The sequence below is a fragment of the Primulina tabacum genome, chromosome 14 (assembly GCF_025594145.1).
Source record: "Primulina tabacum isolate GXHZ01 chromosome 14, ASM2559414v2, whole genome shotgun sequence".
Lineage (NCBI taxonomy): Eukaryota > Viridiplantae > Streptophyta > Magnoliopsida > Lamiales > Gesneriaceae > Primulina > Primulina tabacum.
In genome coordinates this window covers 2340888-2356494 of record NC_134563.1, presented here as the reverse complement: position 1 = coordinate 2356494, position 15607 = coordinate 2340888, and the positions used below count along the sequence as shown (strand labels likewise).

At 39.2% G+C, this 15607-nt stretch overlaps 3 protein-coding genes across 5 annotated transcripts; all 3 read left to right on the top strand.

Annotated features, from left to right (window-relative positions):
* On the top strand, positions 1–2951 carry LOC142525011 (uncharacterized). The gene is made up of 2 exons (XM_075629176.1): positions 1–1003; positions 1259–2951. Exons 1-2 carry the CDS (start codon positions 1–3, stop codon positions 2560–2562), a joined length of 2307 nt encoding a protein of 768 aa, XP_075485291.1. The 3' UTR covers positions 2563–2951.
* An 823-nt stretch (positions 2952–3774) lies between these two features.
* On the top strand, positions 3775–4362 carry LOC142525010 (uncharacterized). Its single transcript, XM_075629175.1, has one exon. The coding sequence runs from the start codon at positions 3775–3777 to the stop codon at positions 4360–4362; it is 588 nt and encodes a 195-aa protein (XP_075485290.1).
* A 4163-nt stretch (positions 4363–8525) lies between these two features.
* Positions 8526–15490, top strand: LOC142524854 (putative inactive receptor-like protein kinase At3g56050). 3 transcript variants are annotated; one of them, XM_075628990.1, is made up of 10 exons: positions 8526–8917; positions 9043–9181; positions 9996–10067; positions 10138–10281; positions 10355–10489; positions 11994–12454; positions 12553–12743; positions 13175–13307; positions 14462–15026; positions 15141–15490. In XM_075628990.1, exons 1-9 carry the CDS (start codon positions 8752–8754, stop codon positions 15010–15012), a joined length of 1992 nt encoding a protein of 663 aa, XP_075485105.1. In that variant the 5' UTR covers positions 8526–8751; the 3' UTR covers positions 15013–15026; positions 15141–15490. The 3 variants fall into 3 exon arrangements, with proteins under 3 accessions (XP_075485105.1, XP_075485104.1, XP_075485106.1); XM_075628989.1 differs by having other exon boundaries at positions 8527–8917; positions 14462–15490; XM_075628991.1 differs by having other exon boundaries at positions 8529–8917; positions 12009–12454; positions 14462–15490.
* Positions 15491–15607: the final 117 nt, after the last annotated feature.

The following is a 15607-nucleotide window of genomic DNA, read 5'->3' as shown; positions in this document are numbered from 1 at the left end:
ATGGCCATAGCCACGATAGTGGCAACGACACTGCAAGGGTTAATGAACCCGAATGCCAATCAACCACCACCACCTCCACCGCAGCACGGAGTCAAGTACCACTATGAGTCACTGCGCAAGAACAGGTGCCCAACTTTCAGTGGCGCTGCCGACCCCAAAGTTAGCCAGAGTTGGCTAAAAGGCGTGGAGACTCAATTGCGACTGTTGGAAGTCCCGGATGCACTGAAAGTGGATGTGATGGTGCCCTTCCTGGAAGATCGAGCAAGCAAGTGGTGGGAAGCAATCTCGCCATCCATGACAGCTGCAGGACCAATCACGTGGCAACGTTTTAAGGAAGCTTTCCTGAAACAGTTTTATCCAGCCGAGGTCAGACTGCAGAAACTGAGTGAGTTTGAAAATTTCAGTCAAGCCCCAGACATGTCAGTTATGGAATACACCTCCCAGTTCAACGTCTTAGGATCTTATGCTCCGGCAATCATGGCGGACGAAGTTCTGAAATTGCACCGCTTTAAGAAAGGGTTGAACAGCAGGATCCAATCAGCTCTAGCAGTCTACCAACCTGCAAATTTTTCAGACCTGATGGGCGCAGCTATCCGAGCTGAAACTGATATCCAGCGCATGGAGAAGGAATTTAAGAACAAGAGGCCTATGAGTAGTCAATCCCAACATAACGGTCAGACTTTCAAGAGGCCTAACCAGTCTGCTGGACCATCAAAATGCCCTTTGCCTGCCACAAACTACCAAGCCATCAAGCCTTGCCCAACGTGCCACTTACGACACCTGGGAGAGTGTCGTAGAGCGAGCGGTGTCTGCTTTGGATGTGGGAAATCAGGGCACAGAATTGCAGAATGTCCTACCGCCGTCAACCGACCAACAGGGCCGAATAGAGGAACTGGGCCAAATACAGGAGCATGCTCTAGTAAACCAAAGGAGGACAAACCAAATGCCAGGGTGTTTGCAATAACGCAAGAGGAGGCAGACGACGCGAACGATGTCGTGTCAGGTACCATATTTATTCAGCAAGTGCCTGCTTATGTGTTATTTGATTGTGGTGCTACACATTCGTTTATGTCTAAGAGATTTGCTAAGAAGTTAGGATGTAAGCTCGAAAACAAATTGAGCCCTTTCGAATAGCCACACCTACAAATAGGGCCATTGAAACATACGAAATTTACAGAGATTGTAAGATTAGTATCAGTAATCAGACTTTTAGCGCTGACTTGATACAGTTGATCATGGGACTTCGACATCATCTTAGGGATGGATTGGTTAGCCAAGAACAATGCCATAGTAGATTGTAAGGGGAAGAAAGTCAAACTCATAACTCCGAACCAGGAGGAAGTCGTGTATCAAGGTAAATCCAAGGAACGGAAATCACTACTTTCCGCATCTCAAGCTTGGAAAACCATGAAATCCGGAGAAAACATCTACCTAGCAATGGTCAGTGAAGTAAGAGGAGAAGTCGAGCTGAAACTGGAGGACATCCCGATAGTGAGAGAATTTCCAGATGTTTTTACAGAAGAACTCTCGGGGACGGTCCCAAACCGCGAAGTGGAGTTCGAGATCGACCTGGTTCCCGGTGCTGCTCCAATCTCTAAAGCACCTTACAGAATGGCACCAGCCGAACTCAAGGAATTAAAAGAACAACTCCAAGAATTGCTAGATAAAAGACAGATTCGACCGAGTGTGTCCCCGTGGGGAGCTCCAGTACTCTTCGTGAAGAAGAAAGACGGGAGTATGAGATTGTGCATCGACTACAGAGAATTGAACAAGATCACAATCAAGAACAGGTACCCTCTACCTCGGATAGACGATCTGTTTGATCAGCTTAAAGGAGCCGCCGTCTTTTCTAAACTGGATCTGAGGACATGTTATCACCAGCTGAAGGTCATGACTGAAGATATCCCCAAGACAGCCTTTCGAACCAGGTATGGGCATTATGAATTCACAGTGATGCCTTTTGGTCTGACCAACGCACCGGCAGCATTTATGGATATTATGAACCGAGTATTCAAGCCATTCCTGGATCAGTGCATAGTGGTATTCATCGACGATATCCTCGTCTATTCTCCTGACGAGACGAGCCATGAAGAACATCTTCACCTTGCTCTGCAGACCTTAAGAGAGAATAAGCTCTATGCTAAGTTCAGTAAGTGTGAATTCTGGCTAAGGAGTGTGTCATTTCTAGGACACGTAATCTCGAGAGAAGGAGTGTTAGTGGATCCAAGAAAAGTAGAGGCAATTACTGAGTGGCCGAGACCTAAGAACGCCACCGACATCAGAAGCTTTCTTAGATTGGCAGGTTACTACCGGAAGTTTGTCGAAGGGTTCTCCTCGATAGCCGTGCCACTGACAAAACTCACACAGAAGAATGCTAAATTCACCTGGAGTGAGGATTGCGAGAAGAGTTTCCAGAGACTGAAAGAGAAACTCTCGTCCACACCAGTGTTGATCTTGCCAGCAGAGAATAAGGATTTCACTATCTACAGTGACGCCTCTAAGGACGGTCTAGGTTGCGTACTAATGCAAGAGGGAAGAGTGATTGCCTACGCATCAAGGTAGTTGAAACCGCATGAGCAGAACTACCCTACTCATGATCTGGAACAAGCAGCGGTTGTCTTCGCCTTAAAGATTTGGAGGCACTACCTATATGGTGCTAGATGTGAAATCTTCACCGACCATCAGAGCCTCAAGTACCTGTTCACCCAGAAGGAACTTAATATGAGGCAAAGGCGATGGATCGAACTTCTGAAGGATTATGACTTGACCATAAGTTACCATACGGGTAAAGCAAACAAAGTGGATGACACGCTAAGTCGGAAGGGCCCAGGCAAAGTGACTCTAGCTTCCCTCTCGGCCCAGCCATGTCTGCAGGAGACAGTCAAGTTAAACCAAGATCGTGACCCGATACTGATAAAACTTAAGGATCAAGTCAGATAAAGGAAATCTCAAGATCATCATATCGATGACAAGAGAATCTTATGGACGAAAGGAAGACTGTGTGTGCCCGACAGTGACAACCTTCGCCAAGAGATAATGGCAGAGGCGCACAAGTCAAAATTCTCAGTCCATCCAGGCAGTACGAAAATGTACAGGGATCTCAAGAATAGTTTCTGGTGGAATGGCATGAAAGGAGATGTAGCTGAATTCGTCTCCAGATGTCAGGTATGCCAGCAGGTCAAAGCCGAACACCAGCGACCTGGAGGATTACTGCAACCTCTGGAAATCCCCGAGTGGAAGTGGGAACATATTTCCATGGACTTTGTGGTAGGATTTCCAAGGTCTAGGCAAAGCCACGATGGTATATGGGTGATCGTGGACAGACTCACGAAGACCGCACACTTCCTACCCGTCCGCATGAATTACAATCTCGATAAGTTGGCTTCACTGTACATGGACAACATTGTGAGGCTGCATGGAGTACCAGTGAGCATTCAATCCGATAGAGATCCGAGGTTCGTCTCGCGCTTTTGGAAGAGCTTTCAAGAGGCCATGGGAACGAAAGTGACCCTAAGTACGGCCTATCATCCTCAAACCGATGGGCAAACGGAAAGGACCATCCAAACCTTAGAAGATATGCTGCGAGCGTGCGTCCTTGAATTCTGTAGCAACTGGAGCACTCATTTACCCTTAATTGAGTTTGCTTACTATAACAGCTATCACAACAGCATCGGAATGGCTCCGTACGAAGCCCTTTATGGAAGGAAATTCCGATCACCACTTTATTGGGATGAAGTGGGAGAGAAAGCTATAGTGGGACCCGAGCTAGTACAGATGACCGTTGACAAGGTTAAGATCGTTCAGGAAAAGCTCAAGGCAGCTCAAGATCGACAGAAGAGCTGGACAGATCTTCAAAGAAGGCCTGTAGAGTTCAATGTGGGCGAGAAGGCTTATGTGAAAGTCTCGCCTATGAGAGGAGTTGTCCGATTCAGTAAAGCTGGAAAACTGAACCCTCGATATGTGGGACCTTTTGTAATCTTGGAAAAAGTGGGCACGCTAGCATGCAGGCTGGCACTGCCACCAAACATGTCGAGGATCCACAACGTGTTCCACGTGTCCCAATTGTGGAGGTACATTTCAGACCCGAGTCATGTATTAGAGGTAGAACCACTCTTGATCGAAGGGAACTTGGGAGAAGAACTGAAATACGAAGAAGTCCCCATTAGAATCGTGGACACCAAGGAACAAGTTCTTAGGCGACGTATCATCCCCTACGTCAAAGTGCAGTGGTCTAACCATACTGAGCGAGAAGCAACTTGGGAAGTGGAAGAGAAAATGCGAAAGGATTACCCCTACCTATTTGGAGACCAAGCCAACTCCAGTTTCGAGGACGAAACTTCCCATAAGGAGGGAGGGATGTAAGATCCGATCTTTTCAGCCATGCAATTATAATTGTAAGGAAATTATGATAGTAGGTTCTTGAGATAATTGAGGAATTATATTGTAAATCCTTGTATTGGAAATATTTTATGGAAAAATCCTTATTACCAAGAGAATGATTCATACATTTGTACAAGTATATTTTCGAAATTTTGGTTAAGAAATATAGCATGATTTGGATATTATTATGCAAGGTTAGGAGAATGAATATATGGACCATGCAAGAAATTCGAAATTTGCCCCAGATTATTGTCTTAATTATGGTGGTGATTAGAGTGGGAATATATGCAATGTAAGATATAATAATGAAGCAAATCTGCATCTCCCTTGCACCTCAATTTCGAACCATTGGATTAGGATTTTGGGAAGCTCGATTTGGTAGAAAAATCAGCAGCTATGGAAGGGGTTTTGGAGCCAAAATTGGGAGATTCATGCCAATCTTGAACATGATTTGAGTGCCATAAATAACTCCCTCCCCTTCACCTATAAATACCGCATCATCCTTACTCATTTTCCACCCCAAATTTCAAAATTATTGGCTGCATAATCTCGAAAATTCCAGCCATTCCCCTAGCCAAAATTCTGCCCCAAAATCATCCCAAGTATAAGCTAAAAAGCGAATCCGAAGCGTCGTCCGAGCAAGATCGAGAAGCGATCCAAATTTCCCGAAGCCAAGCATCCACATTTCTTTAGCAATCCAAATACTGTAAGTGGGCTGTTTTAAATGCTTAAAATTTCGATTTTATGCATATGTAATTTTCGGTTTTTGCATGTTCCGTTTTTAAAAGTTCGGTTGAGCACCGTCTCCCGTCTATACGATTTTATGAAATTTTGGTACGTTATGTTTGGTACTGTGAGGACTCCCTGAAAATGGGTGGAATTCTTACATATGGCCCTCAACGGTGGGATAGAACCATTTTATGGCCTCGCCCCCTTAGAGGATTAAAACTTAGGGACTGACGTCAGTAAACCGTTAAAGTTGAAAAATCGCAGTGTTGTTATGTTACGAATACGATGTTAGGTTTGTGAAAAGCATGCTGTATTTATATGTATGTTTTGAAAATGTTATAAAATTGTTATGTTGTGTTCAATGTTCCCCATTTACTGAGTATTCCCAAAATACTCATCCCCCTTACTCTCACCTCCCAGATAAGTCCGAAGAACAGGTTGAGGATGAAGAGTCTGAGTAGTTTTGTGGCTGGTGATTCGCGAGATCATTAGTAGTTATATTTCGAATTTATTGCTTATTATTGTGTAAGACGTTTCCGCATTTATTTCTGTCGTTTAGTGATTTTGGTTGTAAAAGACAATGTTCCCTTTGGGTTGAAATTATGATATATAAACTGATTCGGATTATACTGTGCTACGAAAGGCTTGTTGTTTCGATTGTGTGATTGTTAAACAACGCTGATGTCAATCCCGAGTTTCGGGCGTGATATATTCATTAGAAAAAATCCAATCTAAATAGGATTTAGAAACAAAACTCACATTTTTTTTTACTTAAATGTTGTAAATGGTAGTCGATAAAGCCAACGATCTAACCGTCGTTATCTTCGAAGTTTGTTGGAATATTTCATGTTCGCAATCTTGATTTTGATGTTAACAAAACTTGTTATTGTATTTCTAACATATTTAATCAAGTGTGAAGTTGCAAACACAAGAAGCAAACCGAAACTGAATTCTGCACAAACTGAATTTCTGGCGAGCTTCGGTTTTTTGATGATATCTCTCAACTGGATGTTCCAAATCACAATCTGCCAATCGGACTGATTAGAAAACTCAATTTGGAACAATTCATATTTCACGTCAGTTTGGCAAAATCGGATGTTATCATGGTCTAACTGATCGCTCAATTACCGAACTGATCACACGAAAACAGCAATCAGTTGGGTTTGAGCAGCTGCGGTATTTTGGTCATATCTCTTAGCTCGGTTATCGAAATGAAGAGATTCAGTATGTGTTGGAAAGATAACACAAAGATCTATAAATCATCTTTAGAAGTCAAAGTCTGAATCGAAGCTTACGATGCTGATAAATGACGATGAAGTTACTGGTTCTGCACAAACTGAAATCAGTTAGGCTGATTTCAGCACACCAACTGAAACTGAACCAACTGCTGACCAGCTGACCAACCAACTGAACTGAACCAGCTGCTGACCAACTGAAGACCAGTTGAACCAAACCAGTTGAACTGAACCAGACCAGCTGAAACTGAACCGAACCAGTTGAACTGAACCAGCTGACAAACTGAACTGAACTGAATCAGCAGCTGACCAACTGAACTGAACTGAACCAGTTGCTGACCAGTTGAACTGAACGACCAGTTGAGTTGACCAGTTGACCAGTCGGGAAAAAGTCCAGCAAGACGAATTTGACCGTTGCAGTTCCAGAAACAGTACGGAAACTTTCCAAACGGTCATATTCTTGTGCCTAACGTATATATCAGTGTTGAAGCCTATAAATACAACATATTGAAGATCAAACAAGAGATTTTGAAGGGGATTCAAAACATGGGCAGTTAGCATGAAAAAATCAGCTAGTTGAGAGCACAAGCCCTTGTGTGAGGAAACATTTGAGATGTACACTGTAAATGATAAATTTCTCACACACAATCACTCACACATATACAAGAGAGTTGAACTTCAAAGATTAGTTGAGTGAGTCTTTCACAAAGACAATAAACTTGTGTATGTAGTCTTTGCATATGAGACATTAAACAATATGCTGACTGTGAGGTGCTGCCTACAATCTTGAGTGCTAGGAGTTCAGTTTAGACAGTGGGTAAGTCCTAGCTGAATGGGTTTGTACAAAGTGTTGTATAAATAAAAGTCTTCTAGTGAATCCTTCCCAAGGGGAAGAAGGGGTGACGTAGGAGTTATTCAAATCTCCGAACATCCATAAACAAATTCATGTCTATTTGTTTATTGCATTTACTTATCATTTCCATTGTTCTAAAGATGCATTGTTGAATCATTTTATGTCTCCTTCAAATACCAAAATATTGCATACCAAATTGTTTGATAAAATGCTTCAACTAAAATATTTTTACTCATTCAACTTGCATATATTTTAAATGGTTTACAAAATATTTAATCGATTTCTACGAATGATTATTTCGAGTAATTTCCGCTTGGTTTGAACACCAAACTCGATTTAATTCATCGGTGTTCAATATTTCAAGAACCGAGCTATTGTAGCTCAACGATGATTGTCAGCAATGTTGGCCCCATAATTGACATGTCCGCTTCTCTTTGTTTCTTCATCGTTACCATCACGATTTATTTTCCATAATTACGCATAATTATCGTTATATATTTTTTTATTTTTTTTTTGTCAACATGAGATTATCTTTGACTTGAGAAGAAGCATTCTCGAAAATTAAAAAACACTAATTTCAATTCACAAATTCATGCAAATTGGATTCCCAAAAAACCCTTTTCACCATATTTAATTTTATTTTTTTGTGCCGATTTTGAAGTCAATCAAAAGTCATCATTCATGGAATTTGATCAAGTGTTCTATACCAGACAAAACTATTAAACCAAACCGAATCACATGATTTGGATTGGTTTTAATATCATTCATACCAAAAAATTTACTTTGATTCAAGTTTTAGATACACTAAATCGAACAAAATAATTTCAAACCGACCATACTAAAACAAAAATTATGTAATAGTTTCTATTAGTTTCGCGTGATTTTTCTTTGATATAGAAATATATTGTTTGATTTTTTTTAGTTTGTATATTATTAATGAGTATTGTAACAATACAATTATATCGAAAATGTATTATTATAAATTTTATCGCAAATGTAAACATATTTCTTACATAATTTTGTAGGTTGTATAACTATTTTTATTTAAAATATTTTACTTAATCATTCTATATATTTTTGATGATTAAATACAATGTTCAATCAATTTATATAAATTATCAATTGTTAACCATGAAACTCAAACTTTAAACTGAATAATATAAAAAAGATTTTGTTATAAAAAATTAAGAGTTTGGTTTGGTTTGAAATTTTATGAAACCAGTATTTGAATTCAAAGTTTTATGTACAACCGAACAAAAAACGAGTTGAACACCTATGATTCGACTCATTTGCCAATTGACAAACCCGTAATTTATTTTGTTCAGTCGCGCGAGAACTCTTTCTTCCGCCCCGTGGTTCAACTCTGTAGTCGTTTTGCATTCGTGGGCTCGTGTTAGATTTCCCTTGGAGTTTTTAAAAAAATTTAAAAAAACATAAAAAGTTGCTTTCAAATCCTAAAAATATATTTTTTCACTCCCAGTGAGTCAACATGGTTAGTTGGCGATTAGATGATCTTTTCGAGAAGCTAGCTCTGTTGCCTACAACTGGTACTTGATGCACAACATTTATATTGAAAACAGTCGTTGGCTTAATTTATTTTGGTCTTTAATCAATGCAATGGAAGGGCTTCGGAGATCTCAAAGTTACCTGTTGGCGGCAATACCTATGTGCTTTCTTTTTCTGCTGAACTCAACTTTTTGTTGGTCTCTCAATGATGAAGGTTGCTTCAATTCTACTTGGTTTTTCATCTTTTCTTTCTGCAGAATGTATCAAAGATTGTATTTTTATTATATTTTTATTTTGGGTTTTTAATTTGCGATTGTTTTTTTTGTTTGGCAAAATTAGGTGTGGCCTTGCTGAAGTTTAAAGAGAAAGTGGTGACTGATCCATATGGGGCCTTGTCGAATTGGAGATATGAAAAAGGAGTGGAAACCCCATGTTCTTGGGTTGGAGTTGGGTGTTCAGAAGGATATGTTGTTGTTCTGTAAGTGTAACTTTTCCATAGTACTCATCGTTTTTATTATTACGATGTAAGTCGCTGTCTTTTGGTGCAAATGAAATTATTCATAAATATATGCATATCTTTGGATTGCTTTTAGATGTTTTTTTTTTATATCTGTTCGTAATTTTCTTCCTGATTTAATCGGGGATTCAAAAGATTTTCATATATCATTGAAAAAGTGATGCAGAACTTGGTTGCACACATTTTGTGTGCATGAAATGGGATAAAAAAACAAGCTTTTTCGTGAATTTGAAAATTCTTTAGTAATGCCTGTGAGGCTGTGACAGTTTCCAACCTTATTTCTCTTTTGTGGATTTGGCAATAATAAATGTAATCCAATTTAGTCCTGGATTTTTTACCCAATTGACAGCTTAGTAAAAAATTGAATCATGGTTTTGAAAATAATTTATTTGATGAGATTGGATTTGGATGTTGCAAATTCATTATTGTTTTTAACGTGCTGTGGGTTTCTTGATACTAATCAATGGGGCATACACAAAACATATAACACAAAAGTTGAAATGATTAGTTTTCAACTTTGCATGAAAAATATTAATATCCATTTGATATTGAAGCTACTGTGAAAGTAAACAGCAAAAAATAAAATCAATCATTGTAAACTAATTTTTAGTTGACAAGATTTTATATGGATATTTTGGAAAATTCAAAACACGGCAAACCGAAAGACAAAAATCGATGGGTTTAAGGTCCTTCTGTATGATATAGAGTAATGGATTCATGGGAAAAACTTAGGTGTAAAAACTGGATACTTAAGTGACCTAACTATTCTCTGCAGGAACCTGAAAGATCTCTGCTTGAATGGCACTCTATCTCCTGATATTGGGTACCTGGTTCGCGTTAAATTCATGTAAGATAAAGCTGAATTTGTTCCTGGTCGAATATATCAAAGTTTTTTTGTAATTGCAAGTTCTCGGCAGAATTCTGCGCAACAATTCTTTTTCGGGTGCCATCCCAAGAGAGATTGTGGATTTAAAAGATTTGGAGGTACTTGACCTGAGTCATAATAACATCAGTGGACAGCTTCCATGCGGTCTTGGCCACAATCTTTGTACAGGAAAACTGTAAGTATTTTACAGAACTGACTCCTTTAGTGAAGCTGTTCATGATTAATAATATGTGTTTTTCATGTTACAGTTTACTGGACAACAATGAGCTCCTTGACAGAACACAAAATGAGATTTACAAACCTGAAAAGCTATCTAAAGTTCAAGCAGAGGATAGGTCCAGTACTACATGGATATTATCTCGCAATAGTCTCCTTGTCTCATGGTAGTTTTGTTCAGCACATCAAAGCTTTTATGCATTCCATAATTGATCAGTGTTCATATTTTTAAATTATCAATCTATTTCCTTCGAGAAAATTGTTAAGGAAATTACTTGCTTATTGAATTGTCTGGGACGCTTTTCTTGACAACAATTTGATAATGAAATAGTGAGGAATGTAGCTTTTTTGTAAACTTCTACGAGCTTTTTTTGTTACTTAAACCATGTTTTTGCCGATGTTCGTTAGGCGCTAATCTTATTACTTGTATAACATGCCACTACCTTATAAGAAATTTTGCCTGCATCCTAGTGAAAATGTTGTATTTTATCTAGTCTGTTAGGATCAAGTGCTTGCCATTAGGCCAAAAGCTATAGTTGTAACTCATGCACGCGTAACCCAACATTTCTCCCCAAGAAGTATAAAAATACGCTTCTTGGGAGACTTGAACTTATAACCTCGCTCTGTTACCATCTGTTAGGATCAAACGCTTGCCACTAGGGTAAAAGCTATAGCTGTTAGCCAAGACGTAACTTTATTTCCTTATACCCGTGTTAGCGCAGATTGCACCTACTTGGGTGCTAATGGGTCAGGCTATTAGGCCCATTAATCCAGAGAGATGCACGTCTGTTTGCAGGTGCTATATCATATCCCTTGGAGATCAGTCTTATCATTTCCTTATCATCGGCCTGTTTTCAGCAAAGACAATATTACCCGTTAAGATTTGGTGTTACTCTTTTACGACCCATCTAGCCAACTAGATCAAGCGGCACAACGTCACAATGTCAGCAGCTTGAAACTCGAGAAATTCCCTGAAGGTCACTCATACTAGTACTAGTTTCACTCATTCACGCTTAACCCAACACAATCATTCCCAAATATAGAACATACAATTACGATTTCTTTACATGCCCCATCGCGTTTAAGATACTTATATTTAGAAAGCTAGGAAAAAAGAACGAGAAATATTGTTGGTTGTGTTCTAGAAATCGGCCTAGGCAGCCGCCTAGGTGCTAGGCGTCGGCTGCACACCGAAAAAGTGCTAATCGACCAGCCTAGGCGGCTAGGTGGATTAGGCGGACGAAAAGTCTTCTTTTTTTTGGTTTTTAATTTAAATTAAAATCTCAATTAAAAAAACATGAAAAAATAATTTTTTTATAGTTTCAACAAAAAATATGATTTGTTGTCTTGCCCTAGCATACCAAACTTCATCTTATTATGTTGATACCGTGAAATCCGCCTAACGACACTAGATGCTGGTCTGGCGTCCGACTAGCGCCCAGTGAATTTTAGAACCTTGATTATTGGTTAGATATTAATACCTCCTTAACACGATGACATTGGCTCTTCCAGTAATTTGGGTTAATCATTTCCATAACAAGGATGGACACGGAACGTTTTCAAGCCTATTTTATAGAGTCGAGCTTGTGGGGGTCAGTAGATCAGGGGCATAACAAGCATCCGTCATGGTTGAGGTTCAATTATTTTCATATTTTTTTAACACCATATTAGCATTAATCATTGTAGGAATTCAAGGCAAATGGAGAATATGAACTGGCGAAAATTGTTACATGAGTCTCCCAAACGAAGGCTCGAATGGTTTCTTCCTTTTCCTGTTCCTCCACCTCCTCCACCAGAATTTGTGATAATCAGTGCACCTCCTCCCCCCGTTTTTTCTTTGTCCCCACCTCCAATTCCTGTTCTGAATCCAGTTTCGCCGCCATCCCCGTTGCCTCATGATAAACATGTTTCTCCGCCATCATTCTATGCCCCAGCAGAAAGGCCAAGTGCATCAAACAGAACTTCCAGAGAATATCGCCATCAACTACTTATAGTTACTTCAGCAATTGGAGGGTCTCTATTGCTTGTAATTTTCATCACTGGCATACTGTTTTGCTATTGTGGTAAAATGACTCCTGTCAAGCCATGGGCTACGGGAATAACTGGACAACTGCAGAGAGCATTTGTCACCGGTACTTGTTATGATTTACGAATATGTCTCTGCATTTACTCTACTTCCTACATCGAAGATTCACCATGTATATATCAACTCTCTTCTTTGGTGTTTCAGGGGTTCCGGAGCTCAAAAGATCTGAACTTGAGGCTGCTTGTGAAGATTTTAGCAATGTGATTGGTTCTTCATCGGTTTGTACCATGTATAAAGGTACATTATCGAATGGAGTTGAAATCGCAGTTGCCTCTATTGCAGTGGCATCTGCGAAGGAGTGGACAGGTAGTCAGGAAGCCCAGTTCAGGAAGAAGGTATCCTTGATTTCTTGGTGCAACTCCTTTTTAGTTCTTAAATTGTAATTCAGTTTTTTATTTCAAATGTCTATTACGCCTCTTCTCTAATTTGTAGTACAACACGTTATTTTTAATATTTAAAATCAATAAAATTATGATTTATTAAGCATACGCTTGTGTTCGGTTGTTAGTATTTACTATTTACTATTTACTAATCAAGAGACTATTAAAACCTTTGTTTTCTATTGCATACGCACACCCTGTATTTACAAAACTACCGTCTACAAATGGTGTAAACCTTTTACAAGCATGTCATTTAGAAATTTCATTACTTGGAAATACTCATCTTTCTCCTTTTTTGTTAACCGGGTTAAGGTTTTTCTTACACCGGACGACTTTGCATATTTTTGATGCTACGTGATGCATGATCTTTGTTTTATCTTTTTCAGATTGACACCCTATCGAAAGTGAATCACAAAAATTTCGTCAACCTTCTTGGATATTGCATGGAAGATGAGCCTTTCACCAGAATGTTGGTTTTTGAATATGCTCCCAATGGAACTCTCTTTGAGCATCTGCATAGTAAGCTGTCATTTCTTCGTATATCATTTTTGTAACGTCTAGGTTGGCAACTTTTTTCAATTGATTTCGAAATTTGATTCTCTTGCACACAAGAAGAAAACAAATGAACATTCTGCACGGCTTGATGGTCGCCCTGCCAACTTGGGTGGTTGGGAAAACCCCGATCCGCCAAAATTATTAAAAAATCATACATAAATCATTAAAAATAATATAAATATTTCAAAATTCATCAACGGATAATCATACATAAACCACTTCATACAACTCAAAGTTAATCAATCATGTATAAATCATTACAAATAATATAAATATTTCAAATTTCAACAACATTATAAATAACATAAACATTTACAAAACATGTCACCCATAAATCATTATAAATAATATCATAACTTTTTTTAAAAATTGGCGGGCGGTTCCACTCCGGCCCCAACCCATAGCCAAACGGGCTGGCCCATTTTGACCTGCCTTCAAACGGGTCATAACCTGCCTATTTTTCATGGAGGGACGGGCTGGCCCAAAAGGGCCAACCCATTTTGCCGACTCTAATTGTAAGTTGTAACAAACAAGAAAATAATAGATAATTGAATCGAATTAGTTAATTTAATTGCTATGTTGTAAAAGCCATTCTCGACGGATATTCGATTTTCAAATGGCACCTAAAAATGGTGAATTCTAAGCTATACTGGCAGCATTAGTATCTAGAGCTAGTCCGATGCCGAGTAACATGCTCACCCGTGAGAGACACTTGGTGACCTTGCTTGAAAGCATGTGAGCCAACTCCCAAGGGTAGGAAGGTAGAGTCTGGACAATCGATGGATGGATTTCGAATTATATAGCACTTGAATGGGAAGTTACCTTCTAGAGGGGTGACCTCTATAGTTGTAGACTCCTTTTTGCATGAATCAGGGAAGAAAAAAAATTAGATCAATTTGTAATATTTGGTTATAGAACGTGAGTGAACCGTTGGTTAGAAATGCTGAATTTCTGCAGCACACGAATGGTCAACGAACTTGTTAGCCGTAGCCGCTGGTGGCACGTCAACTTTTACAACATCATGAAGATAGATTTAGTCTTGTGTAGCCTCATTCTTGATAAAGTACCTTATATTTCCTAATTCTTTAAATTTAATCCAATTCTTGTGTCTTCTGCAGTAAAAGAAGCTGAACACCTGGACTGGGCGATGCGATTAAGAATCGCAATGGGTGTTGCATACTGTCTCGAGCACATGCACCAATTAACACCGGCATTAGTCCACGGGAACTTGACTTCCTCAACTGTATATTTGGCTGAAGATTATGCTGCTAAACTATCAGATTTCATCTACCAAGACGACGGGAGTGCAGTTGACTATGAACCAACTACGCAGAACAATGTTTACATCTTTGGTGTTTTACTATTCGAGATGATAACCGGTAGGCTTCCCCACTCGGTTGGTGGTGATTTGCTTCAAAACTGGGCATCGGATTCTCTTAGAGTGCAAGATCTAAGGGAAATCTTAGACCCCACTTTAAGAACCTATGACGAAGAACAACTTCAGCAGATTGGTGATGTGATCAGATTGTGTACAAACCCGGACCCGAGGGGAAGACCAACGATGAAAGAAGTTTGTGTGATGTTGAGAGAGGTAACGACGGTTGGGCCAGATGAAGCGGTACCGAAATTGTCACCTCTTTGGTGGGCAGAGCTTGAGATCGTCAGCTGAGGCTGACTGAAAATGTGAAGTTGAATTTTGTTATTACATGCTTTTTTCTTGAATGTACAGGGATAATATATGGTGGAAAGTGCGTAGAAATCTTCTTTTGTTTTTATTTTGCTACGTTTTATATATAGATCATGCCGAAATGTTCGCAGTGAAGGAAGGAATCAATCTTGCAAATCAGCTACACGTTTCAAATTGGACTATTGAATCTGATGCCAAGACTCTAGAGAATGCCATACATAATCTCTCTTTTTCCGATAGATGATCCAGTCGCTGCGGAACTTCGAATCCAGTGTAATCGTTCGGCAGGTGCTGTTGTTCGACATTGTCCATGGTATGCAAATCAAGTTGCACATGTGCTTGCTTATCAGTCATGAGATTGAGACAAAATATTGAATATCAGGAAGTCATTCCTTTTTTTTTTTTGTAACTAAAGCTGTATATTTGGACTTATATTGTTAATAGAACTTTGTTTTCGATATACATAGTTTTGCGTCTATCAACTGTGCCAATGAGTGATGACATTAACTTATTGGATATGACGAAATATATCAAAATTATATATTCAATAGACGAATGTCACTTTTTTGATTGACAC

Bases quoted from the DNA above. Each gene is read 5' to 3' on its own strand.
- LOC142525010 (XM_075629175.1), top strand. From the start codon at position 3,775: ATGACCGTTGACAAGGTTAAGATCGTTCAGGAAAAGCTCAAGGCAGCT.
- LOC142524854 (XM_075628990.1), top strand. From the start codon at position 8,752: ATGCACAACATTTATATTGAAAACAGTCGTTGGCTTAATTTATTTTGG. The intron at 8,918-9,042 runs GTTGCTTCAATT...TGGCAAAATTAG, and splicing joins TTGGTCTCTCAATGATGAAG to GTGTGGCCTTGCTGAAGTTT. The intron at 12,744-13,174 runs GTATCCTTGATT...TATCTTTTTCAG, and splicing joins AAGCCCAGTTCAGGAAGAAG to ATTGACACCCTATCGAAAGT.
- LOC142525011 (XM_075629176.1), top strand. From the start codon at position 1: ATGGCCATAGCCACGATAGTGGCAACGACACTGCAAGGGTTAATGAAC. The intron at 1,004-1,258 runs GTACCATATTTA...ACATCATCTTAG, and splicing joins CGCGAACGATGTCGTGTCAG to GGATGGATTGGTTAGCCAAG.